The following is a 26,621-nucleotide window of genomic DNA, read 5'->3' as shown; positions in this document are numbered from 1 at the left end:
ACAGGAGCAACCTAAGCCGCCTGGACTGCAGGCTCCCTGCAAGTCCATCTGCTACTCACAGGCTCTGAAGTAACTGAATGTGACGGTTACTAGTTAAGCTGGAGACCACCAACCCTGCACCCCCACCCCCAGGCCTGCTGCTCAAGGCAGAACTGTTAGAAACAGCACCCAAAGCAGAGGGCTCGGAAGGAATATGGAGTTGGAACGAGAATCTCTCAAGGCTCTACAACACAAATGCCTTTCTGAAACCCAGGTAGGGATTCTGCGAAGATTCCATGTGGAACACAGGCCTGTGTGATGAAGGGCTGCACCATGCAGCTGTTGAGCATCAGTGGTGGCCATGGGCTAGGGAAATGTACCAGATCAAGAAGCAAGCCCCTCTACTCTGTGAAGGGGCAACGGTGCTTCTCTTGTTCTAAGAAAACTGCAAATTACATGTCTATTTGAGTAATGAAAGCAGTTATACAAAGAACCCCGAGTTGTCAGTAGAACTGAGAAAAGGGTCTCATTTAGAGTTAACTTTTTAAGAGAATGAGTGTTGTACATTTCCTCATCCATAGAGAAATTGGGCCCTGGGTATTTAGCACCCTGCTCTTTCTGCGCCCGTTCATTAACACACCAGGGTGATACTTTCATCGCTTTTAAAGGAGTGGTGTTTCCAGTACGTTGTAATCAAATCTGAATTCTTCAACATGAGGTCCAAAGTAGGCTGTAAGTTCTCTGTGCTGAATCCTGCACTCCTATCCTAACAATCCGCCCCTAAGGAAAAGCTGCACAGTTGGCTTGGGGCAGAGATACTCCCAAAGGCTGCTCTGGTGGACTATATTCAGCTTCCCCTCCCTCACATCCTAACTAACCTCATTAAACAGAGCTGCTCTGCAGCCATGGAAACAAGCTCTTCAGGTCCAAGATGCCCCCACCCCCCGCGGCCTCCTCCCACCCCAAGCAATCAACATTTCCAGCTTGCTTTCATTTGTCACGCATCTGCTACATCTGCCGCATCTGCCGGCCACACAAGCACGTAGCTCTCTAACAGCAAACCTGAGCGTGTGTGCCCTCTCTCCAGGACCTCATGGTCATCCTCTGTCTTCCTCATCTTTTGGCTCTCTGGTCCCACATCTCCAGATTTTCTTCCCAAAAGCTGACCTTAGAGTCACACCAGCAATCAACCGGCAAGTGCTCTCCTGAAACACAGTGAGCTGCTAGTGTTCAACCCTTCTCAGTTCCCACAAGGCTGGGTCTCTAGGAAATTCTACTTTTCCATTAAGAGAGTTTTTCCTCACTGTATACTAAGGGGAGCGCCTCACAGACCCAAGTGTCTCAACACTGTCCTGGTTTGGAATTCACCATGGCATAACAGAGAAGGCATTAGATGTGCCTATCACAAGCTTACCCCGTAGTAGCTCTAAAATTTCCACCATTCACCAACTCGGTTCTTCTAAAAGATGAGGAATAAAAACCAGTGTAATAGACTCAGAAAATCAATCTATTGTCTAATGTTAAAAACTACTAAAATAGAATTCTTTTAAAAATGATGATTAGGTTCTCAATCCTTATCTGAAAAGAAAACATTCTAGAGTAACATTATTGAAAACAGCTCTGGGCCTGAAGAGGTGGCTCAGCGGCTTAGAGTACTTTTCACGCTTGCAGAGGACCCAGGGTTGATTCTCAGTGTTCACGTGGTGGCTCACAACCATCTATAATTCCAGATTCAGGGGATCTGACACCCTCTTCTGGCTTTTAAGGACACCAGACAAAACATTCATACACATAAATCTAATATTAAAAAACAAAACAAAACAGAACAGCTTTGATATGGAGGGTGTGGTAGAACACATCTTTAATCCCAGCACTCAGGAGATTCCGAGCCAAACTGGTTGTATGCAGAGCAAGTTCCAGGGCTATGCAGAGAAACCCTGTCTCAAAAACAAACAAACAAACAAACAACCCAGACAGAACTTCCTTCCATTAGTGGCATGGGTGGGACCTTAGAATCCTAAGCCTCTGTCATTAGCCATCACCAAGTCTGTGTTCTAGGCTTTCTCTCTACTGCTTTACTCTCTACAATACATATTTAATTACCCCCAAACATCATAGGCTTTAGTTGATGAATCTAAACGAATGAAAATAAACTTACCAAGAGGACGGGGCCTGATCACATACACTCCTTACAGTATCTACGCAGACTCTCCTCCGTCTACTTTTCCTAGGTAGATGTGGGTTCTTAGAACTGGATGTTTGCCTGTCTATCAGCATCTGTTTATAGACTGGGTGTGCCTGGTGTTCATTTATGCAGAGCAACGCACCACCACCCGCTCATTTCCATCAGCCTGTTAGACTGCAGTATGCTTTCTTGTTACTGTTAGCTTCTAATTCTACTGCACAGTAATCCACACATATCGCCTGCATGATGCCAACTTTGGAGGAATTTCAGATGATCTTTGTATTATGTTTTGATTGTGGTATATCCCAGATCAGTATTAGTCCTTCGAATGAGAATGACTCCCACAGGCTCATATTTGAAAGTCTGGTTTCCAGTTGGTGGACAGTTTAGGAAGGATTAGGAGGTGTGGCCTTGTTGGAGGAGGTTTGTCACAGAAGTGAGGTTTCAAACACCTACTCTAAGCCTAGTCTCTGACTCTCTGACACTCTCTCTCTCTCTCTCTCTCTCTCTCTCTCTGCAACTTGTGGATCAGGTGTAAGGATCCTCTGTAGAATCAGCCAATGCTCTTAACCACTGACCCAACTCTCCAGCTATGCAGCCTGGGAAAGGCAGATCTTTAACTTGTGATATTATTGAAACTTCTCAAACACATCTGTTTCAAGTTGAATTATCTTTCTCCAAAATTGTCGCTGGAAAGTACTAACTTGCAGTATCTCAGGTTATAACCTCTTTCATAGCTAGGACTTCTAATGGAGGTAGTCAGGTGTTATGAGAGATCAGTAGGGCAGGGCGAGTGTGAGACCAGTCTGGTCTACAAAGCCAGTTCCAGGACAGCCAGGGTTACATAGAGAGACCCTGTCTCGACAAATCAAAAAGAAAGAAAAGAACAGCTGAACTGGTAAGACAACTTGACTCCTCAGACTTGGAGACCTGAGTGCTAGCCCCAGACCTCATGTAATAAGTAGGCACGGGAGCAGATAGCTGTAATCCCAGCACTGGGGAAGCAGAGAGAAAATGATCTTAGGTGTGCTGGTCAGCCAGCCTCACCTGGCTTATGAGCTCCAGGCTCCATGAGAGACCTTGTCTTAAACCATAAAGTGAAACCCACAGAGGAAGACATCGGAGGTTGACCTCTGGCCTTCAAGAACACAAGCATTGGAACACACAGAGGAAACTGGGTCCCCGACATGCCTAGAGGGAAGATGGGCATGCAGACTCAAGAGCAGAGGTCAGGGATGGAGTCTCCCTTGACACTCTGACGAGGACCCATCCCTGCCAACACCCTGATTTTAGGTGACAATACATTTACAAGGTGGAGTGCCACCTACATCAAACTGTCCCAAAGTGCCAACATTTATATTAGGCTCAGACTCCCCACCCCTACCCCCAAGCTCTGAAATAAGAGCCTGGCCTTTCAAACCTAACACAATTAACCACTTCAGTGCCTGGAAGTTGGCATGGCAGATCTCGAAAACATCAGGAGAAAAAAAAAAAAATAAGAACAGATGCAAACCATACCTGAGTTAGGAGAGAGCCCGTTGTTCTCTAACCCTCTAACTTGAAGTTGCCAACACACTAACTGACAACTCTTGAATCACATCTCTTGGTCTCCAAGGTCACTTTGAGGCTGACGTTACAACAAAGAGAAAATGGTAAAGGCCAAACGGCCGACTTAGGGAAAGTTTTTCCAAAGACTCTTTTGAAAAGCTGTCTGTCTTACAGGCTTTCCAAATCAGGCTTCTCCACAGAAACCCACAGTCTGGCTAATGAGTCTCAGCTGCTCGTCATATGGCTGGGCCGAGCAGTCAAGTGACTTCCCCGGGTCAGGCTTCTTATATCCAATCCAGCAGGTTCTCACATAGAGCAGACTTATTAACTGTGCCTGGGACTTGGGGGTGGGGGTGGGGGTGGGGGTGGGGTGGGGGCAGTGTTACTCTCCCTCACCATCACGAAAGCACATTTGTTTTCTGAACTGCAGTTTCTTTACCAATGCAACACTTGGTTCAGACAGACGGCAGAGCACGTGCAAGTAGCGGCCAGCCAGAGATAAATCAGTGTCTCCGCCTGCTCCAGGCCTTCAAAGCCACTGACAGTCTCCAGAGGAGGCTACCCTGATACCCACTAGCACCTCCAAGTCAGCACGTACGCCTGCCCGCCCTCAGAGCGCCTACCTAGCTCCCCTTCCTGCTGCCTCTGCTCCTGGGTCTTCAGTAACTAAGGGTCCTCAGCGGCCCCGCCCTCTCCTCCTCTCTTGATTTCCAATTGGCCACATCTTTCCTGCTTTCGTACTCATCTGTTTTAAAATTTTATTTCTGGTCTGGATGGCCGTGATTAAACGCTTATTTGGTATTCTGGCTGCAAATATGTCCACACCTCTGATCCTGGCCCCCTCACGGTACTCAAATTGTTCTTTCCCCAAGCACTTCCTCCATAAAACCTAGGGTCAGGAAGAGAAGACTCTGCAGTAAGGCAGTTAAGAGCATACACGGCTCTTGCGGAGGTTGTGAGTTGCTGTGTGGCTTCTGGGAATTGAATCCAGGTCCTCTGTGAGAGCATGGGCTCTTACACAAAAAAATAAAAACCAATTATTTAAAATTTTTATTTAGTCGTGTGTGTGTGTGTGTGTGTGCGTGCGCGCGCGCATGTGTGCGTGCGTGTGTGTGTGTGTGTGTGTGTGTGTGTGTGTGTGGGCGCGCGCGCAGGTGCTTGAGGAGGTCAGAGGGTTTCAGATCTCCTAGAATCACAGGTGGTTTTGAATGTCCCAATACGAAGTGAACCCAGGTTCTCTACCTGAGCAGCAAGCGCTCTTAATTACTGAGCCATCTCTCCACCCCCAAAATAAATAAATGTGAGACACCCACAATTAAAAATGCAGAACAAAGACAATATGATCAACAAGATGTTTGTCAAAGACCAATCTTTTCACGACAAAAGCTCTCAAGAAATTAGTTATAGGGGGCATTCCCCTCACCACAGTCATGGACACGTGAAAGAAACACAAAGTCACGGCCTACAGCATTCTCAGTGCCGAGCTGCCGAAAACCTTCTTCAAGACCAAGGCCAAGGCAGATGCCCACACTCACCACTGCCCTTCAGCATGGTCCTGAAGGTCACAGCTGGATCAGCCAGGCAAGGGAAAGAAACTAAAGCATCCCAGGAAGAACGGAGGACTGAGGATGGAGCTCACAGCAGAGTTCAACCTTGCCCTGAGTTCAAGCCCCAGCACTGCAAACAGTAACAACTAGAGAATCTGCCTTTGTTGGCAATATGAGCCTATGGACAGAGAACCCAGAAGATTATACACATATGCTCATCACACACATACATATATATACACACATGCTCATGCACACACACACACACACACACACACACACTCTCCTATGGACGCAATTGACTAGGAAGATGGAACCTGGGCACGGCATGCGTATTTATAATCACATACTCAGGAGCCTGAGTAAAAGGACGGTCACGAGTCTCAGCCTGGCCTGAGACCCTGTCTCAAACAAACAAAAAGACAAAAACACAACACAATACAACAAAACCCAACAAACAAAAGAGAAGGTGTCATTGCACTTCCTGATTTCAAGCTATTAAAAAACTAAGGCTAGGCACAGTGACGCATGCCTTTAATCCCAGCACCAGGAGGCTGAGGCAGGATCTCTGTGAGTTCAAGGCCAGCCTGGTCTACAAATTGAGTTCCAGGACAACCAGGGCTACATAGAGAAACCTTGTCTAGGAAAAATAAGAAAGAAAGAAAATATAAAACTATTACAAACCACAGTAATTAAAACAGAACGCACTGCCATGGCAAACAGAGCAGAGGTACAGAAGAGAGAACTCAGAAATAAATTCACACTATGGTTACTTAATTTCCAATGAGAGAGCCAGGCACACAGAGGAAATGGATTAGCACAGACTCTCCAACAGTGTGGAGAAAATGGGCTATATGCAGGCCCAAGAGCTAAACTACACAGGCATCAACTTAACATAGAATAGTCTTTTTTTTTTTATAACAGCCTGATTTATGTGGTCCTCAATATTCAAATAAGAACTCAAATCAGATGTTAAAGACTGACCTTCAAACATCGTCACAAAGATCCGTGCCTGCCAGTGATCCCTCCGACAGAAAACCACATTCATACCTCAGTGGCCACGGAAGTGTGCAGCCTAGTGTCCTTAGCTGGGAGCTGTTTGAAGCTCTCAGTTTTAGCTTAGCACTTTGGACTTTTTTTTTTTTTTTTCAGGCTCTAAATAGCTGTAGGGAGCTCAGCCAGGGTTGATGAGATAAATTCAATCTGGGTATAGAATCAAAACGTGGGCAAGTCACAGCAGGGTTCACCAGTACAGGAGTAGGGTGGGGTGGGGTGGGGTGGGGTGGGGTGGAGGTGGGGTAGAGGTGGGGTAGGGGGCTTCTCAAAGTTATGGATGAACTGGACCATGGTCTAGCATGGAAAGTCTGTCACCCCAACTTTGGCTGACTCTGGAATAGAGGAGAAGCCTAAAATTGTAAAAATCCTAGGAGACACCAGAAAAAAAAATTAAAAAGACTGGTAGCATAAGTCTTTAGTTGCAGGAGGACTGCTAGGCCAGCCTGGACTACATAGCAAATCCTAGACCAGTTCAGACTACACATTGAGAAACCCTGCCTCAATATAAAACTAAACCAAAACTTCTTTTTTTTTTTTAAGATTTATTTATTTATTATATGTAAGTACACTGTAGCTGTCTTCAGACACTCCAGAAGAGAGGGTTACATCTTGTTATGGATGGTTGTGAGCCACCATGTGGTTGTCGGGATTTGAACTCAGGACCTTTGGAAGAGCAGTCAGTGTTCTTAACTACTGAGCCATCTCTCCAGCCCTAAACCAAAACTTCTAATGTGACTTGTGCACGGAGAGGAAAGGGTCAGAAGTGGTATGTGTGGGAGAGGTGGCTGGGAAAATGAACCAACCACTCTTATTCCCCAATAGAGTGGCAAGATAGAACACCTAACCCTGAGGGGAAGTGACCATGGCAATGTAAGTGTGTCATTTAGCGCCTATGTGTGTGTGTGTGTGTATGTGCAAGGACCGGCAAAGCCAGCAAACTGGGTGACACTGGAGCTAGAAATGGCTGGAGGTGGAGAGACTGCTGGATTCTTTTTAAAATAGAAGCCTCGTAGAACAACATTTGTGGGGTTTTTTGTTTTTGTTTTTGTTTTGTTTTGTTTTTGTTTTTCGAGACAGGGTAGCCCTGGCTACCCTGTGTAGCCCTGGCTACCCTGTGTAGCCCTGGCTGTCCTGGAACTCACTCTGTAGACCAGGCTGGCCTTAAACTCAGAAATCCGCCTGCCTCTGCCTCCCAAGTGCTGGGATTAAAGGCATGGGCCACCACTGCCCGGCTTGATTTTAAAATGAATTAATGCAAAATAAAATGTGTTTGTTTTCCTTGAATGATTTAGGACATCATACTAGACATCCCAAAGTGGCCACACTGTTTCTCCAGGATTGATTACCTATCCTGACCTCGGCTCTAGAGGAAGAGTGACTGGCTTTGATGCACAAACTTACCACTTTGAGAAAATTACCCAACTTTCTGTCTCACTGTCCCATACTGTGAAACAGGAAAGCTGATAGGATTGTGTTATACGGACTGAATTATGCAAGACCTATGAAGTACCTAAAGCGGTTTGCGGGGACAGTGACATGGCTTGCTGAGTACATGAGACATAGCTAAAGGCCTGAGTTTGAACCCTGGGAATCCCATGGAGGAAGAAGAAAATCAACACTTTCTTTTTTTGTTTGTTTGTTTTGTTTTTCGAGACAGGGTTTCTCTGTGTAGCCCTGGCTGCCCTGGAACTCACTCTGTAGACCAGGCTGGCCTCGAACTCAGAAATCTGCCTGCCTCTGCCTCCCAAGTGCTGGGAATAAAGGCGTGCGCCACCACGCCCAGCATTATTGGTTTGTATTTCATTTTTCCTTCCCCACCCATGCATGTCAGCCAGCTGTCCCTCAACACAGTCAATGTGCCCTTGTAGAACAAGCTCTGCCATCTTCCAGCATGTCGTTGCTCAGTGATTGGGCACTGGGTCACCAGATAGCCAGGCTTACTGAGCGACGTGTGGCCCAGAGGGAAAAGGGCACCGAGACATGTCTCAGTCTCAGGTCTGCATCTGACTGGAAGTTTCCTTATAGCAGTCATCTGTGTAATGAACAGAACCTCATGGCCTTACTTCCTCACTGTCACCTGTGAGGTGAAGTGCTGACATGGCGACCGACCCTCCCATTTTGCAGAGATGATCAGATTTAAGTCGATGAAAGAGGCCCATGACCCAGAAAAACCAACCTTGTCCCTGACCTAGATCTTAACGGGAATACCAAAGGTGGCTACTGGGTTTGTTTGTTTGTTTGTTTTAAGATTTTTTTATTTTACGTATATAAGTATTCTGTAGCTGTCTTCAGACAAGGGCATCGGATGCTATTAGATGGTTGTGAGCCACCATGTGGTTGCTGGGATTTGAACTCAGGACCTCTAGAAGAGCAGTCAATGCTCTTAACCGCTGAGCCGACTCTCCAGCCCATTCAAAGGTGGCTACTATTTTGAAAGGCTGCTAAAGCATGGGTGAGACAGTGCTCCCATAATTCCTCACACATTTGGCAGTGGTGGCTCCAGCTGCACCCAGGGCACGCAGCTCTGACGTAGGGTGAGGAAAGGCTCTTAGTAGGAAACAGGCAAGGTGCTCTGTGTGCAGTGCCTTCCTGGAAGTCGGATGCTGAGTTTCTTTCTCTTTCTTTCTTTATGGCTGTGTATTTTTTTTTTTTTTTGAGCTAGGATCTCACTGTACAGCCCTGGCTGGCCTGGAACTCATTATGTAGACCAGGCTAACCCCAATTTCACAGAGATCTGCCTGCCTCGGCCTCCCAAGTAGTACAACACCCAATTAAAGGCGTGCAACACCACACCTTGCCAAAGCTAGCTTCTTATTAAATGTTCTCCATCTCTGTCCCACACAATTTGTGTTAGGATTAAGACATACTTAAAATTTTGATGGTTGGGACTAGAGAGATAGCTCAGTGGTTAAGAGCACTGGCTGCCCTTACAGAGAACCTGGGTTTCCAAGACTGACATGGTGACTCACAACCACCTGTAACTCTAATTCCAGGTGATCCAACGCCCTTTTCCGGCCTCAAAGGCTCTGTACACACATGGCATACAGACAGACAGACAGACATTCAGGCTCACACTCATACACATAAAGTAAAAATAATTCTTTCAAAGATGTTTAATAGTTCAGCAACATTTACCACTCTCCTCTACAAAGGCTGGCGCTGACTGTGTTCTCTTGCAAGGTTCCCTTTTCTCCACTGTGAGAGTTTTAGGGCTGTGTGTGTGTGTGTGCCCTTGGTTTTGTTTTACAATCAGTACATTTTCATTCATCTATTTCGTATGCAGGTTGTCACACTGGGCCTCCCTGTGGAGGAAAGGGACGACAGCTCTAGGGAGTTGCTTCTCTTCTCCCCCAAGTAGGACCCAGGGATCGAACTTGGGTGGTCAGGCTTGGCAGCAGGCACCTTGACCCACTGAGCCATCTCACCAGCCCCTTGCTTCTTCTTTGTTTTTAGATGAGACAATGTCTTACTGACATGCCACCTGGAGGTCTCACGAAGCCAGTTTTGGCCAGCAAATCCCTGTCTCTGTTTCCTCAGTGCTGAGATTATAAGCACACCATTTTTGGTTTGGTTTGGTTTGGTTTGGGTTTTTGTGTTGTTGTTGTTGTTTTGTTTTTGTTTTTTGTCTTTTTTTGTTTTTGGTTTTTTGTTTGGTGTTTGTTTGTTTGTTTGTTTGTTTTGAGACATGGTTTCTCTGTGCCCTGCTTGTCCTGTACTCTGTAGACCAGGCCTCACTCTGTAGACCAGGCTGGTCTAGAACTCATGGAGAGCCGCCTGCTTCTGCCTCCTGAGTGCTAGAATTAAAGGTGCGCAACACACACCCAGTTCACAGCCGGCTTTTTTCCATGGCTTTGGGACTTGAACTCAGGCCTTTATGCTTGGGCAGTGTGCGTTTTGTGGATCAGGCTCGTTCCTAGCACTCCCTTGAGGTATTTATTATTCTAACAGTTTCTAAACTTTCCGATAGCTGATAGCTAGCTGTTAGCATGAACTGGCAAAGGACACCGGGCATCACACATGAAGTTGGTTTTCAATGTGTGTCTTACTTTCTTCCTTCACAGCAGTGCCAAGTCATTTAGTGTCTTGCTGGGCTGCCAAATGACTCTCTCGATGTCACTCCCATCTGAAAAATAAAGACTCTTCTCTCTGAGCACATGAAACCCCATTTCTGACCTCAAAGCTGAAGCAATTCACAATTCCACAGATGTTAACTGCAGTCGGAGGGAGTTGCTCCCATCTGAGCTCCCCACAAACACAATCACAAAGCCACCATAGGAAAAATTACAAAAGTGTGGCAGGGGGGTGGGGGTGGGGTAAATATCAGGAAAAAAATCACAAGTTACTCAAAACCAACACATGGCCTGGCCTCCCACAAGAGGCAGCCAGGATGCAGGAGAGACCAGGCATTGGAGACTTCTCTCAGCTACAAAAGCCCTCTTCTGTGTGTTCTCATATTCTCCTGCTATTTTCCCACTCAGCAGCCCCCAAGACCTGTGAGCACAAAACAGCACCACAAAACCTTATGAACCCTTGAGGATGGCCTGTACCAACCAGCTAGGGCAGGAGACAGCCCCAGATGGGGTTTTCCTAGGTATGGTCAGATGCCCATGGGAAGACCCTTCTGGGCCTTTGATGAAACCCTCAAGCCCTGAGCCCCACCTGGGCCTCTGAATCAGGATTCCAGGGAGATCTAGAAAATCTGCATTTATCACTAGTTTACCAGGGGCTACCTGGTGTTGCATAAGGTTTGAGAGCCACTATATTAGGAAGACAATGTGCAGAGCCATGACTAGGTGAGAAGTCTGGAGGTGAAAGCTGTGTTCAACCTCTACCAGTCCCAGGCCCCAGATCTGTAAACCAGATCATAGCATCTCCTCAGCAGGATCCCTGTGAAAACAAAATACCAAGTAAACACTCTAAGCCCAGTGCCTCACCCACAGCAGGTGCTGGGCAGGACTTTGTTCTCCACCTTGTGTGATATTCCTAAGATCCTAAGGACAGCTCGGGTTTTGAATAGGTGTTCCTAAGCAAGCCAGATGGTGTGCTTAATAAGTTACGGCTTCCACCTCACTGAGTCACCGACGGCAGAAGCCAAGGTCAGCAGTGTTAAGGAAAGATTGGGCTGTGACCCATAGACGGTGTCCTTCAGCTCTGTGGGCACTAGGATTACCGTGGATGTATTAAAACACAGGCCCTGAGCTCCCCAGCTTCAGAACCAGCGGCTCTGGGGTGGGGCTGTGAATTTGCCTCCGTAGCACATTCTCAGGTAGTGTTCACATTGCTGGGCTCAGATGAACTTATGGAGGGAGGGCTTTCCTCTACAGCCCCACATCTAACACCTAATTCACAGGACACCATGTACCGGAAAGGAAAGCTGTGCCTGAGGGTTTCCTGTTTGACACCAGCCTGGCTAGTTACAAGTAAACAACGCTGAATGTAATGAGCCAACAAATTCTGAGGCTCTGCGCGCTACCTCTGTCCTGAAAATCGTTTCTTTCTTACTGGTTTCCGAATGCTGCAGAGAGGTGGGGTTCTGTGTCCCCGGCTCACGTTTATCTGAGCCTTAGTTAAGTACCTTAGGGTAGAGAGCATCACTGTGTCCCAGTCTTGGCTGGGAAGTCTTTTTAAATAAAAGCTGATTCCTTTGGGCTGAAGAGGCAGTTCAGCGATTAAGAACAGTTGCTGTTTTTCAGAGAACCTGCATTGAGTCCAGCATCTAAACATGATGGCTTGCTTAACAAGCCAAGGTTTTCATGTTAAAGAGCCACCTACTGCAGAAGCCAAGGTCAACAGAAGCCAAGGTCAACAGAAGCCAAGGTCAGCAGTGGTAAGGAGAGATTGGGCTCACTCACACCCTCTGTAATTCCACTCCTAGGGGATCCAATGTTCTCTTCTGGCCTTCTTGGCACTGTACATATATGGCATATATACATACATGCAGGTCAAACACTAATACACAACAAACAAACAAAAACAAATAAACTGTTCCCAAGGCCTAACCTCAAACCTAACAGATTACAGTCGCTGAAGGAGACACATTGCATGCTGCTTTTAAAGGGAGCTTTAAAGAGACATAATGAAGCTGTCTTGTGACTCACTGTCTCTCTGGCTCCTTGCAGCATAAAGCCCTGGGTAGTTCTGTTTCTTTGTCCTTGCACATCGGGGTTCACAGGAACCTTCTCTTTCTCTGTTTGCCCTCTGGGGAGGTAGGGATGTGTTGTGTTTAAGAGAATGCCTGAGCTATCTGAGTGGGTGAGTGTAGTGATGGCTCAGTGATTAAGGATGCTGACTGCTCTTACAAAGGACCTGAGTTCAATTCCCAGCACCCACATGGTGGCTCCCAACTTCTGTAACTTCAGTTTCAGGATCAAATGCCCTCTCTGGCTCCCGTGGGCACAGGCTAAATATTCATACACATAAAAAAAAATAACATGAACCTGAAAAAAATTTTTCTATGTACTAATAAACTGGTATTCTGGATTTAGTTCTTCAAAATAAAGTTCAGGGGCTAGAGAGATCTCTCTGTAGTTAGGAGTGTTTGGTGTTCTTACAGAGGACCTAGGTTTGATTCTCAGCACCCACATGTAAGCTTACAGTGACCTTTAACACCAAATCCAAGAGATTTGACACCCTCTTCTGGCCTCTGAAATCACCAGGCACATACATGGTACACAGACATAAGCATGAAATAAGGTATGACGTCTAAGAAGAAAAAGCAAGCAGACTTCTCAAACTGCCTGTTCCCCTATTCACCTGCTAATTATTAACTTAGCACTCACCACCTTCTAGGTCAGTGGCTCTCAACCCGTGGATAACAACCCCTTTGGAGAGGGTTGCATATCAGACATCTACATTACGGTTCATAACAGTATGGATATACACTTACGGAGTGGTAACAAGATAATTGTATGGTTGGGGGTCACCACAGGAGGAACTGTATGAAAGGGTCGCAGCATTGGAAGGTGGAGAACCGCTACTCTAGGTAATTTCTAGGTAGTCACCCACAGTGGCTCACTGAGAGAGCACATTAGATGGAAGAGACAGGCCACAAGCAAGATAAACATAATAGACTCATCTCAAATAGCAATAGATACTGTAGAGATAGGAACTCACTGACGGCACAAAGTGGGCAGAGAGACGACTCTAGCAGAAGCTCTCTGATACAATCATTGTGGCAGACACTTCTGGGCAGCTTTAATGTAAGTCAAGACCATAGATACTCAGTCATTTCAGACAGTTTCAAGGAAGTTGCCTCAGTGGTTAGTAAAATTCCATCGAAAGTCTCTCTCGGGGTTGGATGGCAGCTCAGTGAATAGAGTACTGGCCTAGCTCACATGCAGCCCTGAGTTCAGTTTCTAGCATACCCAGAAGTAAAGGCAGGGGAACTGGAAGTTCAAGGGTTTCAAGGACAGTCTGGGATACCCGAAAGTCTATCTATAAATAAATATACGAATGAATGAATGAATGAATGAATGCCACTTCCTTTGAACACTCAAACAACACAGCTGTTTGGACTGCCTACCTCACAGCTGTTGGCAGTGAAGAAATATCAGCCTAGACACATTAAAAAGGTTCTTCCTAGGAATCCTCCCTGCTGTCAATCCCCTAGTGGTATGGTACCTGGCTTCTGACCAAGGAGACTAAGGAAAAACCTGGCTGAGCCACATGATTTTCAAGGCCCCTTCCAACCAGATCTAAAGTTACACAACTTTGTCAATGTAACCAGTAAGTTTCCTTATCTGGGCAGCAAAAGGGGCTGGAGAGTTAGGAGGCGGCTTCCATGACTGACTCTCAAATGCAGAAAACCTCCCAGCCAAGCAGAACCAATCAATGAAGACACTGCTCCGTCTCGCTAGTTTCTTGGCTTCCTGGCACAAAGCTATAGGAGGCTGCTGGGAACTCAGGAAGTACAGACACTGGTAGGCTGAAGACTTGAGGTGGCCACAGGCTTTGTCTGCCCAGATCCCTGTCTTTCGTTCTGCCCCCTTTTGGGGTCACACAAAGAGACGTTGCAGTCCAGCCGCTTGCTTGCGGCTTTGTTTTTTTGTTTTGTTTTGTTTTTGTTTTTCGAGACAGGGATTCTCTGTATAGCCCTGGCTGTCCTGGAACTCACTTTGTAGACCAGGCTGGCCTCGAACTCAGAAATCCGTCTGCCTCTGCCTCCCAAGTGCTGGGAAAAATCACAACAAACAAAACACATGTATAGGCATTGTCTTTCTCGATGTCCGACTGCTGTGAAGAGGCACTGTCACCATGGCAACTCTTAGAAAAGAAGTCTTTTTTTTTTTTTTTTTGGTTTTTCCGAGACAGGGTTTCTCTGTGTAGCCTTGGCTGTTCTGGAACTCTGTAGACCAGGCTGGCCTCGAACTCAGAGTCCGCCTGCCTCTGCCTCCCAAGTGCTGGGATTAAAGGTGTGCGCCACCACGCCGAGCAGGAAATTATTTTAATTGGGGGCTGGCTTACAGTTTCAGAGGATTGGTCTATTATCACCAGGGTGGGAGTATGGCCTCACACCTTATTGGAGCAGTAGCTGTGAGACCCACAAGGCGGTTTGGGGAGGAAGGGAGTGTGAGCATCAGATGGATTTTTGAAACCTCCAAGCCCACCTCCAGTGACATACTTCCTCCAATAAGGCCACATTGACGCCAAGTGAGTATGAGACCAGCCTGGGACTATAAAAGACCCTGTCTCAGACAGACAGGCAGACACTGAAACTCCCTGGTGAGGGTGGGGTGATGACCCCTGTTGCAAGCTGCTAATGTGATACCTCACAACCGATTATCAGTGACTTGGAAAAGAGAAGCCTCCCAGTGACTCCTGGCAGTGGTGGGTCTTTCGTTTTCAGGCACGGGCACATAGATGAGTGATTTTCCCCACCCCTACCAAAAATACCCAAGCAAGCAAACAAAGAAAGCCCATAGTCTACTTTACGTTCTCATGCAGAGCGGAGTGGGATAATGAAGGGTTAGCCTAGTCTAATAAGAGAAGCGAAGCCCAGAACAACCAACAGACTGCTTTCCAGAGGCTGTCCCACTGCTGAGCTCTTTCTGGTATTCCTTACTGTTCAAGTAAGACTCTAGCTGCATTTGTATCAAAAGATGGCCTAGTCGGCCATCACTGGAAAGAGAGGCCCATTGGACTTGCAAACTTTATATGCCCCAGTACAGGGGAACGCCAGGGCCAAAAAGTGGGAGTGGGGGGGGGAGTGTATTGGGGACTTTTTGGATAGCATTGGAAATGTAAATGAGGAAAATACCTAATAAAAAAATTAATTCTAAAAAAAAAAAAGAAGAAGTTATGTATAGGGTGGGGTGGGGTGGCCCTCTTTGCTCTTTCAGAGGACCTGGGTTTGGCACCCATCACCCACATTATGGCTTACAACCTTCCATAATTCCAGTCACAGAGGATCCAGTGCCCTCTTATGACCTCCTCATACATGCATGCAGGCAAAAGACTCATACACATAAAATAAATACGCTTAAGAACATTTTTTAAAATAAGTTTATATAACTCCAGTTCCAGGGGATGGGATCCAGTACCGTCTTCTCACTTCTGTGGGCGTGAGTGTGGTACAAGACATACAGACAAGAAAAACGGACACAGGGGGGAAAAACTAAGTCTCTTTTTAAAGGAAGGAATGAAGGAAGGAAGGAAGGCAATCCTGAAAACGAACGTGGTTTTGTCTGCCACTAGGGAAACCGTATTTCAGAGCCCCTGGTCTTTTTTCATAACCTGGATGGTGGTTAATTCATATTAAGCCTTTTCCAGCTGCCAGGTCAAAGCATAATAAAATTGGTTGCCAAGAGACAGAAAAGTCTGTTCTCTCTTGTTTGCTGAGGTTTGTCCAACCGTGTGGGTGGATGGCAGATCCTCTGGGTGTTCCTGCGCACTAATCTACTATGTATTTGTATTGTTAGAGAAAAAGACAAGGCGTCAATCACCTGGCTAAACATAATAGAGTGAGCACTTTAATTCTTGCAGTCCTAGCCTGGCTTGGGGAAGTCAGACATAAAGCTTCAGTCTGTTTGGATGCATAGATAGAAATCTCTTGCTGGTGGCTGGGAACACCACTCGATACATGCTTGCTTGGCATGCAGGAGCCTCCTTCTGCTCCTTCAGGTTACCTAAGAATTGTGCATGTGTTTGAGACAGAGTCTCCTATAGCTCAGACTGCTGGCCTGAACTTGCTATGTAGCCAACAATGACCTTCAATTTCAGATCCCCCTGCCTCCCACTCCCAAGTGCTAGGATTACAGGCCTGAGACACCGTTCTTGGTTTATGTGGTACCAGGGATGGAACCCAGGGTTTCGTGTGTGCCAGGCGAGCACCTTATCAATTGAACTGGTTCCTGGGTCCTATGACATAAAACTTAAAAAATATTGCAATAAAAGGAATATGGAAAAATAATTTAAAAATATTAATTCATAGTTGTGGGCAGGGTTTCTTTATTTCTTGTGTTAGTTTCCATTCCACGTCTTACTTGAACAGTAAGGAATACCAGAAAGAGCTCAGCAGTGGGACAGCCTCTGGAAAGCAGTCTGTTGGTTGTTCTGGGCTTCGCTTCTCTTATTAGAGACTAGGCTAACCCTTCATTATCCCACTCCGCTCTGCATGAGAACGTAAAGTAGACTATGGGCTTTCTTGTTTGTTTGCTTGGGTATTTTTGGTAGGGGTGGGGAAAAATCACTCATCTATGTGCCCGTGCCTGAAAACGAAAGACCCACCACTGCCAGGAGTCACTGGGAGGCTTCTCTTTTCCAAGTCACTGATAATCGGTTGTGAGGTATCACATTAGCAGCTTGCAGCAGGGGTCATCACCCCACCCTCACCAGGGAGTGTCAGTGTCTGCCTATCTGTCTGAGAAAGGGTCTTTTATAGTCCCAGGCTGGTCTCATACTCACTTGGCGTCAATGTGGCCTTACTGGAGGAAGTATGTCACTGGAGGTGGGCTTGGAGGTTTCAAAAATCCATCTGATGCTCACACTCCCTTCCTCCCCAAACCGCCTTGTGGGTCTCACAGCTACTGCTCCAATAAGGTGTGAGGCCATACTCCCACCCTGGTGATAATAGACCAATCCTCTGAAACTGTAAGCCAGCCCCCAATTAAAATAATTTCCTGCTCGGCGTGGTGGCGCACACCTTTAATCCCAGCACTTGGGAGGCAGAGGCAGGCGGATTCTGAGTTCGAGGCCAGCCTGGTCAATAGCTGACTGTGAGCATCCACTTCTGTGTTTGCTAGGCCCCAGCATTGTCTCACAAGAGACAGCTATATCTGGGTCCTTTCAGCAAAATCTTGCTAGTGTATGCAATGGTGTCAGCGTTTGGAAGCTGATTATGGGATATACATAACTTCTTAAGGGAGGCGTTGTGCCACGGGTCCTGGCTCTGGCCCCGGCCCCTCCTCCTAGTCTATGTGACGTGGACAGATTTAGTCTCTGTAGGGAAGGATCTCCTTAACTATGAAGGACTAAAGTAAAACTAATGCTCTCTTACTTGTTTCTAGCGCTAGAGCCATTAACAGATTCCCATCACCATGGAAACCCACGGCTCAGCCATTCTTTGGACTATATCGCACATTTCCTGTATATAAACATGACCTCTAACTAGAGCTGTGTACATGTGTATTTTGGAATAAGGGGTGATGGTGCACATAAGGAGGTGGAGTCAGGGAGATCAAGAGCTAGCTTGGGCTACATCTCAAGACCCTGATTTAAAAGAAAAAAAATTAAAGAGAGATTGAAAAATTGAATCACTTTTATTTGGTAAATTTGAAACCCTATCCTCAAATTAGAATTTCATATAAGCATGGTAACACACACCTGTAGTCCTAGCATAAAACAAACACTCAGAAGTTCAAGGGCATCCTCAGCTACACAGAGTTCCAGCCTAGCCTGACATACATGAGATCCAATTAGACAAGAAATAAAAAAGGAAGGAAGGAAGGAAGGAAGGAAGGAAGGAAGGAAGGAGAGAGAGAGAGAAAGAGAGAGAGAGAGAGAGGAGAGAGGAGAGAAAGAAGAAGAAGAAGAAGAAGAAGAAGAAGAAGAAGAAGAAGAAGAAGAAAGAGAGAGAGAGAGAGAGAAAGAAAGAAAGAAAGAAAGAAAGAAAGAAAGAAAGAAAGAACAAAAGAAAGAAGAGAGAAGGGGAGAGGGGAGGGAAAAGGAGTGAGAGAGAAGAAAAGGGGATGGGGGAGGGGAGGGAGAAAATTCCCATCCCTTTTAGACAAGGCACTCAATTTTAATTGACAATAAATAAAATGTGTTAATGGACCCCAAATCATACAAGAGAAATGATGAGCTGAGCCCCCACACTGGAAGGCCCTAGCTAGCTAAATGTTCACTATTCCAGTCCCTCACCCCAGGACACCAGGTTCACTAAAAGCTTTTATCTCCAGAGTCTGCTCTCGGGCTAATCAGCTTAGGGGAAGCCAGATCATCAACTCAAATTTCCTCATCCCCAAGTGGAGAAACAAACACAGTCCAAGCAAATCTCAGGGGGCACAGAAAGGGAGCACTTTTGAAGGGAAGCGCTACTTTCAGGAGCCAATCATTTTCTTAACAGGGGCAAGAGAGCTTTCTTTTTTTTTTGGTTTTTCGAGACAGGGTTTCTCTGTGTAGCCTTGGCTGTCCTGGAACTCACTCTGTAGACCAGGCTGGCCTTGAACTCAGAAATCCGCCTGCCTCTGCCTCCCAAGTGCTGGGATTAAAGGCGTGCGCCACCACGCCCGGCTGCAAGAGAGCTTTCTTCTTAGGGGGGCTCAGGCTTTAAGCTGCAAGCATTGTTCTGTCCTTCAGCAGCATCAAACTTATTCTATTTTATTTGGGAAATATGTTTTATGTGTGTGTATAACTCCTGCATACATCTGTTAAAATAATTCTTTCCTATTTCATAGTGAATCTATAAATAAGACACGTGCCAGGAAAAGTCTTAATAACAAAAGAAGAAGGTAAATTCAATTGAAAAAAAAAATCCCATATATAGGCTGGAGAAATGGCTGAATGGTTAAGAAGGATTGTTCCTAAAGGGAACCCAAGTTCAGTTCCCAGCACTCAGGGGTGTGTGTGTGTGTGTGTGAAGAAGGAGGAGGGAAGGAGGGAGAGAGGGAGGAAGGGAGGGAGGGAGGGAGGGAGGGAGGGAGGGAGGGAGGGAGGGAGGGAGGGAGAAAAGAAGGAAAAGAGAGAGATAAAGAGAGTAACCATAAAATTAGTTATCATACTTTATAGGCCAAATTAGTTCAGTTCTCACTGGGAAGCCTCCCAACTCCTCATTCGGTGGGAAGCCCCGTTCAGTAGGGTAAAGTGGTCTATAAAGACGCCTGCTAAGAAAGTACAGACTTAATTGTTGCTTCTCAACCTTTGTGTCTCAACCCCTTTGGGGGGGTCAAATGATTTTTCACAGGGGTTGCCTAAGACAATTGGGAAACACAGTATCAAGATTACGTATAATGTAGCAATGAAAATAATTTTATGGTTGGGGTCACCACGACATGAGGAATGGTATGGAAGGCTGGAAGCATTAGGGAGGTTGAGAGCTGCTGGACTAGAGAGATGGTCCTGGAGCTTTATCCAGTAACTCAAGTGCACACTCAGCCACAGTCTTACACTTGGTTTTGCCTCTGACTCCTTACAAAATAAGATTCAAAATGAGCCAGAGTGACACTCTGTCTCCAGGCTGACAGGGTCTAATCAAGGATGGGCTGGAGGCAGGGGTGGCTCAGTGAATGAGAGAGCACTTGCCTAGCATCTGCCAGGCCCTGAGTTCAAGCCCCAAGAATGAAAGGGTGTAGTCATGGAAATGGGCCAAGACACAGAAAAACAGCTGACAACTGAAAGTAGTTACCCAATGAAGTGCCAACAGTTGGCCATTTCTGTTAGAAGCCACAGAAAGGTTCATTCATTATAGTGCAAAATATTCATGAAGAAATTAGTGCCCATTTCCTTCGATTTCCAAGAACTCCACTCTTGCCCTAGACTAATGTAAGAGGTCAGAAGATAGGTCAGCTACTAAACAGCCCTGCCTAATTTTCTCAGGGCCAGGACAGAGGGCTGCCTGCTGCCACCATCACAAGACAGGTGCAGGAGTGTGGAAGGAGCCATTACTCCTCAGCCCGCCGTAAGTTTGTTCTGCATGCTGACCTGGAACTTCCAAGATAGCAGAGAATAACTTTGATCCCCCTGCCTCCGTGCCCAGAGAGGGTATCAGGGCCACTGGAACTGGAGTTATGGCTGGTTGTGAGCTGCCCTGTGGGTCCTGGGAATCGAGCCTTGTCCTCTGAATGCTCCTAAGTGCTGAGCCATCTCTCCAGCCCCTTAATAATAACAACTTAATAACCCTGATTGCAGCGGACACAATAGTGAATGAGCCTGACCCCTGGCCCTCACGGTGGGCATGTCTCTGTGCTGCTCTCAGCACTACGAAGGGGAAGAGGACAGGTAGGACAAAGTGGGATCTCTATTTCAAAATAAGAACAAGATTGAAAGTGCTTTAAGAGGCCTTGGCAGGAACACAGCTAGAGAAGGTAGTCAGGATGGGTGCCAACAGTAGAGAAATGGCTATTTGAGCAGATGTGGCGGTGGCCAGGTGTAGGGCACACCTGTAATCCCATTCAGGAGACTAAGGCCTAGGCTACACTCTGGGTTCCAAGCTATCCTGGGATACATAACGGAGCCATGTTTCAACTACCACACACACACACACACCCCAAAAAACTAAGTAGACAAGATAGCTCAGTAGTTACCACCAAGCCACACAGCCTGAGTTAAATCCCTGGATCCACAGGGTGGAAGGAAAGAGCCGACTCCTATAGACAGTCCTCTGACCTTCCATACATATCACACCATACACAAATGATCAATACATGTGTGTGAGTATTTTGCCTACACGTATGTACATGCAGCACATGTGTGCAGTGCTTTCAGCGGCCAGAGAAGGGAATCCAGTCCCCTGGAACTGAAATTACTCAGTGTTAGTGAGCTGCCATGTGGGTGCTGGGAACTAAGCCCAGGTCCTCTGCAAAGGCAGCAAGTATTCCTAGTCACCAGGGCATTCAGTGAACGCCAATTTTACAGTTTGTTTATTTTTAAGTGTGTGTGTGTGTGGTTTTGTGCAATGAGTGCAATACTGGCAGAAGCCAGAAGAGAGCACTGGGTTCTCTGAAGTTGGAGTTACAGGCAGTTGTGAGTTGCCTGTTGTGGGTGCTAGGAACCGAACTTGGATCCTCAGAAAGAGCAAGCAGCCTGTGCTCTAAATGACAGAGCCATTTCTCCAGCCACTTACCAAGTTTTTAAACCAAAAAATATTTAGTTCTACTCAAGTTAGACTCAATAAAACGTGTTCAGGGAGGACAAGAGACATGGAAGAATGAAGAGAATTGAAGGCGATTCTGGAATGTTTGGCCTGAGATTCTATAAGAGTGGAATTTCTTTACTAAGACGGGGGAAACAGGTATCAGGAAAGGAAGTTAAAAGTCTGGTTCCCAAAGGCGGCTTCCCTCTTCAAAATGCCTGTGCGTGCTCTAAAGCCAAGGCCACAGAATTGAGAAGCTGACTGTAAATTCCACACAGAGATACAAGGGACTCTGCACAGCCAAAAACAATCGTAAAAGGTGGCGAGGGAGGGGGTGGGGTGGGGCCACGTCAGAAAGAAATAAACAACAACAACAAATAAGACACATTGTGGAGAGGAAACGGAAAGGTGTCGAGGGGAGGAAGACCAAGGAAAAAGAAGAAGGCGGCAGCTCCCATTCAGGCGTGCTTAGCATTTCTGTATTACCCCCCCCCCTTTCTTTTTGGTGTTGTTTGTTTTTTGAGAAAGAGTCTCCTGTAACCCAGGCTGGATTCAAGCACACACTATGTAGCAAAGGCTGACCTTGAACCCTGGATCCTTCTCTGTCCACCTTCCAAATGCAGGGATTACTTTTCCCATACCGGTTCCACTCTACAGAGAGCTTTAAAGAATACGAAATGTCTCCTGCCTTCCTCACCCGGCTGGTCTGAACAGCTAAGGCAGAACAGCTGTTAGCCCTTGGGCTTGAAAGAGAAGCCTAGGGGAATACTCCAGACAACAGCAAGGTGAAAAGGCCAGGGGGGCTGCTGAGACGCCTCAAGATCTCCTACATTACAGAGCTGGCTTTCCAAATCGGTACCCAGCTACTGGGCCAGAGACCCGGTCTTGGCAAAGTGACCAAAATATGTCATCCATCAATTCTACCTCTGATAGGGTGACTCTAAGACCAGGCTGACCAGCTGGGTTCTCTGAATGACAGGAAAAGGGAGAGCCTTTCTCACCTGAAAGCAGCAGAACTCTTAAAGACTTTAAAGTCAAAGACTTTAAAACCGAAGTGAAGGAAGGAGAGAGGGATGGGCAGACCTATCTCTCTTCCCCTCATTAATGGGATTTTGGCACCTAGATGCTACCCGGGATAACCTCCAGCCCCTGGAACTCCAGCGAACCAGCATCCATTCCGAAGATCTGTCCCCTGGTTGCCCTAGGGCTGATTTGCTCGCCTGCAATCTGCAGCGCGCCCAGAACGCATAGTGCTCACCCGGTTTGGTGCTCTGTCTGGTGCTGTCCCTGCGGTGTTGCGTCCCTGCAGTGCTAGATTCCCAACGTGCCGCGTTCTCGCTGTGCTCTATCCCTTAGGTACTCCCTTCCAAATGGAGCTCGGGACCCCGTGCGACTGGCCTTTTTTGGGTGCTTGGCGCTATTTTCCGTCCGGCCCCACATCACTTCCCGTAGAGGAGAGCGCGGTGGGGGCGGGTCCTGAGCGGCCTCCACCTCCGCCTCCTGTCACCTGCCCGCAGGCCCCCAGCCACAGAAACGACTGCTCGCCTCGCCTGGCGCGGAACGGGTCTCCTCGCCCCTTCTGAAAGGTGTGAGAACCACAGAGGGTGGTTTTCCTTGAGACCAAGAGAGCCATTCACAAAAAGCTCAAATTGCCCCAGGATCCGGGTAAGGCGAGGCGTGCCTTGGAGACTCCAAAGGTCTGTCCTAAAAGCTTTTTCATGGCTGTGCATCCTCCCTGGAGACAGCTTGGGCATGGCCTACTGGGGTTCCTGGACTCGATGACGAGAAAAATAGGTAAGATTCAGTCAGAAGAAAATAAACACTATTCTGGAAGGCAATGGCCAGCGGAGTCTACATGCACACAGTCTAACTCGGATTACACTCACCCTGAAGTCCTAAAACACTGTTAGGGCAGTTAATGCACAGTAAGAGGGAAATTATGGGGTGGCATAACATGCTAAGACCCGGCAGGGTCGGGAGCATCCTATGAACCTCTGCTGCCTCCTAGTGGCCTTCTACTGATGCCTAGGGTTTTCTGTGAGCAGTCTGGGTCTCAAACCTGGGGAAGGAGGATATTAGCCAAATCCGTCCAAAGGTGGTTCTGAGCTTCACACTGGCCTTTGGGCCTGCTCTGTTGCTTTCAGAACTCCAATTCCAAGACAAGCAAAATGCTGAGAAGACTGGGCTAAGTTCTGTCCATGCAGTTTCATTCATCCCTATGGCCTGCCACCACAAACTCCAGCGGTCCAGCTGTCCCACCCACTTGCACACCCCAATCACCCCTCCTGTCTGTAGCTACTAGGACTGCACCACAGTGCAGTTTCTCAACTGTGTCCAAGGAGCTTTCTGTAGATGGCAGCTACTGGAGTCACCCACGCTTGTAAGCAACCCCAATAAACTGGACTGGAACAGAATCTTTGCTATCATTCTATCAGGGCTGAAGAGAAATAGCCTCCCCAGGAAAAGCAAGGCAACCATCTTCCTTCAGGCACTAGCTCTTTTTTTTTTTTTTTTTTTTTTGAGACAGGGTTTCTCTGTGTAGTCCTGGCTGTCCTGGAACTCACTCTGTAGACCAGGCTGGCCTCGAACTCAGAAATCTGTCTGCCTCTGCCTCCTCCCAAGTGCTGGGATTAAAGGTGTGCGCCGCCGCCACCACCACCCAGCTCTGGCACTAGCTCTTAAGGAGCTATCACCAGAGGCCAAGACAGGTGGATTTCTGAGTTCGAGGGCAACCTGGTCTACAGAGTGAGTTCCCAGACAGCGAGGGCTACACAGAGAAACCCTGTCTCAAAAAACCAAAAAGAAAAAAAAAAAAAAAAAAGGAGGTATCACCTTCCAATACCATCACACTGGGGACCAGGCTTCCTACACTATGAACTATACTGGGGAACCACACTGTCTGTCACTTCTGATCCTCCTGCTTTCACCTGAGTGCCGGAAGCACACAGCTGCATCACTTTGCCCAGGGGGTGAGGTGCTGGCCCTGAAACCTAGGGCTCCCACTGTGCCCTGAGACTTGACTATGCATCTGGTTCCAAGAGTCCATGTCTCAGCCTGGTCTGAGATTATGTGACATACTCTAAACCAGCAAACAATGAAAACAAACAAACAAACAAACAAAACAAAATGCCAGGCTAGAGAGACGGCTCAGTGGTTAAGAGCACTGACTGCTTTTCCAGAGGTCCTGAGTTCAAATCCCAGCAATCACATGGTGGCTCACAACCATTTGTAATGAGGCTCAGATGCCCTCTTGTAGTGTGTCTGGATTTATTTATTTTCCGTATATGAGTACACTGTTGCTATCTTCAGACACACCAGAAGAGAGCATCAGATCCCATTACAGATGGTTGTGAGCCACCATGTGGTTGCTGGGAATTGAACTTAGGACCTCTGGAAGAGCAGACAGTGCTCTTAACCGTTAAGCCATCTCTCCAGCCCAAGAACTACCTTTATAAATAACTTAGATTCCTTACCCATGATTTATTTATTTAAAGCATACCTAAAGTCTTACTAGACTAATAGTCGGTGTGATTTCAATACAACTTTAAGCAAGGTCTACAATTTCAGTTTATGCAGAATTAGCTCCCTTTTCTTCTGATTCTTGCAACAACTTCACCTTTTCTTTTAATTCCTTCTGATCTCTGGAATATTGCTCAAATATTGGCTGATAAATATACATTCCTCCAGCAATTCCAAGGATGGCGGCAAAAAGCAGTTGTGGAAGTGGCAATCTCCCGAGCATTGCGGCGGCAGGTAGCGCACAAGTTGAGGGTGGCTATGCTCCCCGGGCAGCAAACCGCTTCAGAGCTGTTTCTAAGGAAAAGGGACAAAAAAAAAAAAAAAAAAAAAGGACCACTTAGTACAGCAAACTTTTAGAAACAATTTTATTTTGAGCTATGTGTGCGACTGAGTGCAGGAGTCTGGAGGCCAGAAAGTTACAGGCAGTTGTCATCTAACACAGGTGCTGGGAACTGAACTCAGGTCCTCCGGAACAGCAGCTCACTCTTAACTCCAGGGCCACGTCTCCAGCCCCACAGCTGCCCTTTAGAAGACTTGTCACTACTTTCCTCTGGCATGAATGTTTTTGTAATATTTAAAAATCACTAACTAAGGCTGGAGAGATGGCTCAGCAGTTAAGAACACTGACTATTCTTCCAGAGGTCCTGAGTTCAATTCCCAGCAACCACATGGTGGCTCACAACCATCTGTAATGGGATCTGATGCCCTCTTCTGGTGTGTCTGAAGTCAACGACAGTGTACTTATGTATAATAAATACATCTTTGGGACTGAGCAAGCAGAGGTCCTAAAAAAATTCAATTCCCAACAACCACATGAAGGCTCACAACCATCTGTACAGCTATGGTGTACCCATATACATAAAATAAATCTTTAAAAAACCAAGAATCACTAACTAATAAATACAAATACACAAGGGTAGCATGACAGCACATAGGCTTACTATGGGATATTTTCTAAAATTTCAATGAGATTGTCAGTAGTTAAAAATCATATTTTATATTAAAATTGTTATTTCTTCTAGGCATGGTAGCACATGCTCATATTCCCAACACTTGGGTCCAGGCAAGAGGATCAGGAACTCAAGGTTACCCTTTGCCTGCACTGCCAGTTGGCGGCCAGTCTGGATTCCATAACAGGTTCTCAGAGAACAAGTCAATAAAAACCTTAAAAAGGAACCTATAGGGAATGCAAGTTCGAGGGTGGTGTGAGAGAGATGCATCCTCGTCTATCACGGAATGTTCCCAGGGAGTTATTTTGTGTGTATTTGCCTGTGAGTTATTTTGCATTTGAGTGTTTGTTCTGGTTCTTTATGATAGGCAGGCTGTTCTAGATTACAATTCTGCCTTTACCTCCCCAGTGTTAGGATGACAGGCGTGTGCCACTAACATGGCTGCTGGAAGTCTTCTCAGAGCGGTTAAACTGGTAATTTTCAAAATGGCAAAAGGAGGGGGAGGGATGGCTGACAGCTTTCAAGCCGTTCAATACTTTTTCTCCAAAAGG

At 46.7% G+C, this 26,621-nt stretch overlaps 2 protein-coding genes across 2 annotated transcripts in view; both read right to left on the bottom strand.

The window, feature by feature from the left end:
* The window catches only part of Rab27a (RAB27A, member RAS oncogene family), a 53,199-nt gene extending 29,088 nt beyond the window's left edge, over nucleotides 1-24,111 (bottom strand). Inside the window, exon 1 of the mRNA XM_021172122.3 lies at nucleotides 22,860-24,111. The gene's annotated coding sequence lies outside the window, so the exon portion shown is untranslated. The remainder of the gene's footprint in view (nucleotides 1-22,859) is intronic.
* Nucleotides 24,112-25,070: 959 nt separating this feature from the next.
* On the bottom strand, nucleotides 25,071-25,410 carry Pigbos1 (PIGB opposite strand 1). The gene has a single exon (XM_021173399.3). The coding sequence runs from the start codon at nucleotides 25,341-25,343 to the stop codon at nucleotides 25,170-25,172; it is 174 nt and encodes a 57-aa protein (XP_021029058.1). The 5' UTR covers nucleotides 25,344-25,410; the 3' UTR covers nucleotides 25,071-25,169.
* Between the last annotated feature and the right edge of the window lie 1,211 nt (nucleotides 25,411-26,621).

Source organism: Mus caroli, unplaced genomic scaffold, assembly GCF_978045245.1.
Source record: "Mus caroli unplaced genomic scaffold, Mus_caroli_1 scaffold_11, whole genome shotgun sequence".
Lineage (NCBI taxonomy): Eukaryota > Metazoa > Chordata > Mammalia > Rodentia > Muridae > Mus > Mus caroli.
The sequence above is the reverse complement of the archived record's forward strand: the minus strand, read 5'-3'. Positions and strand labels throughout refer to the sequence as shown.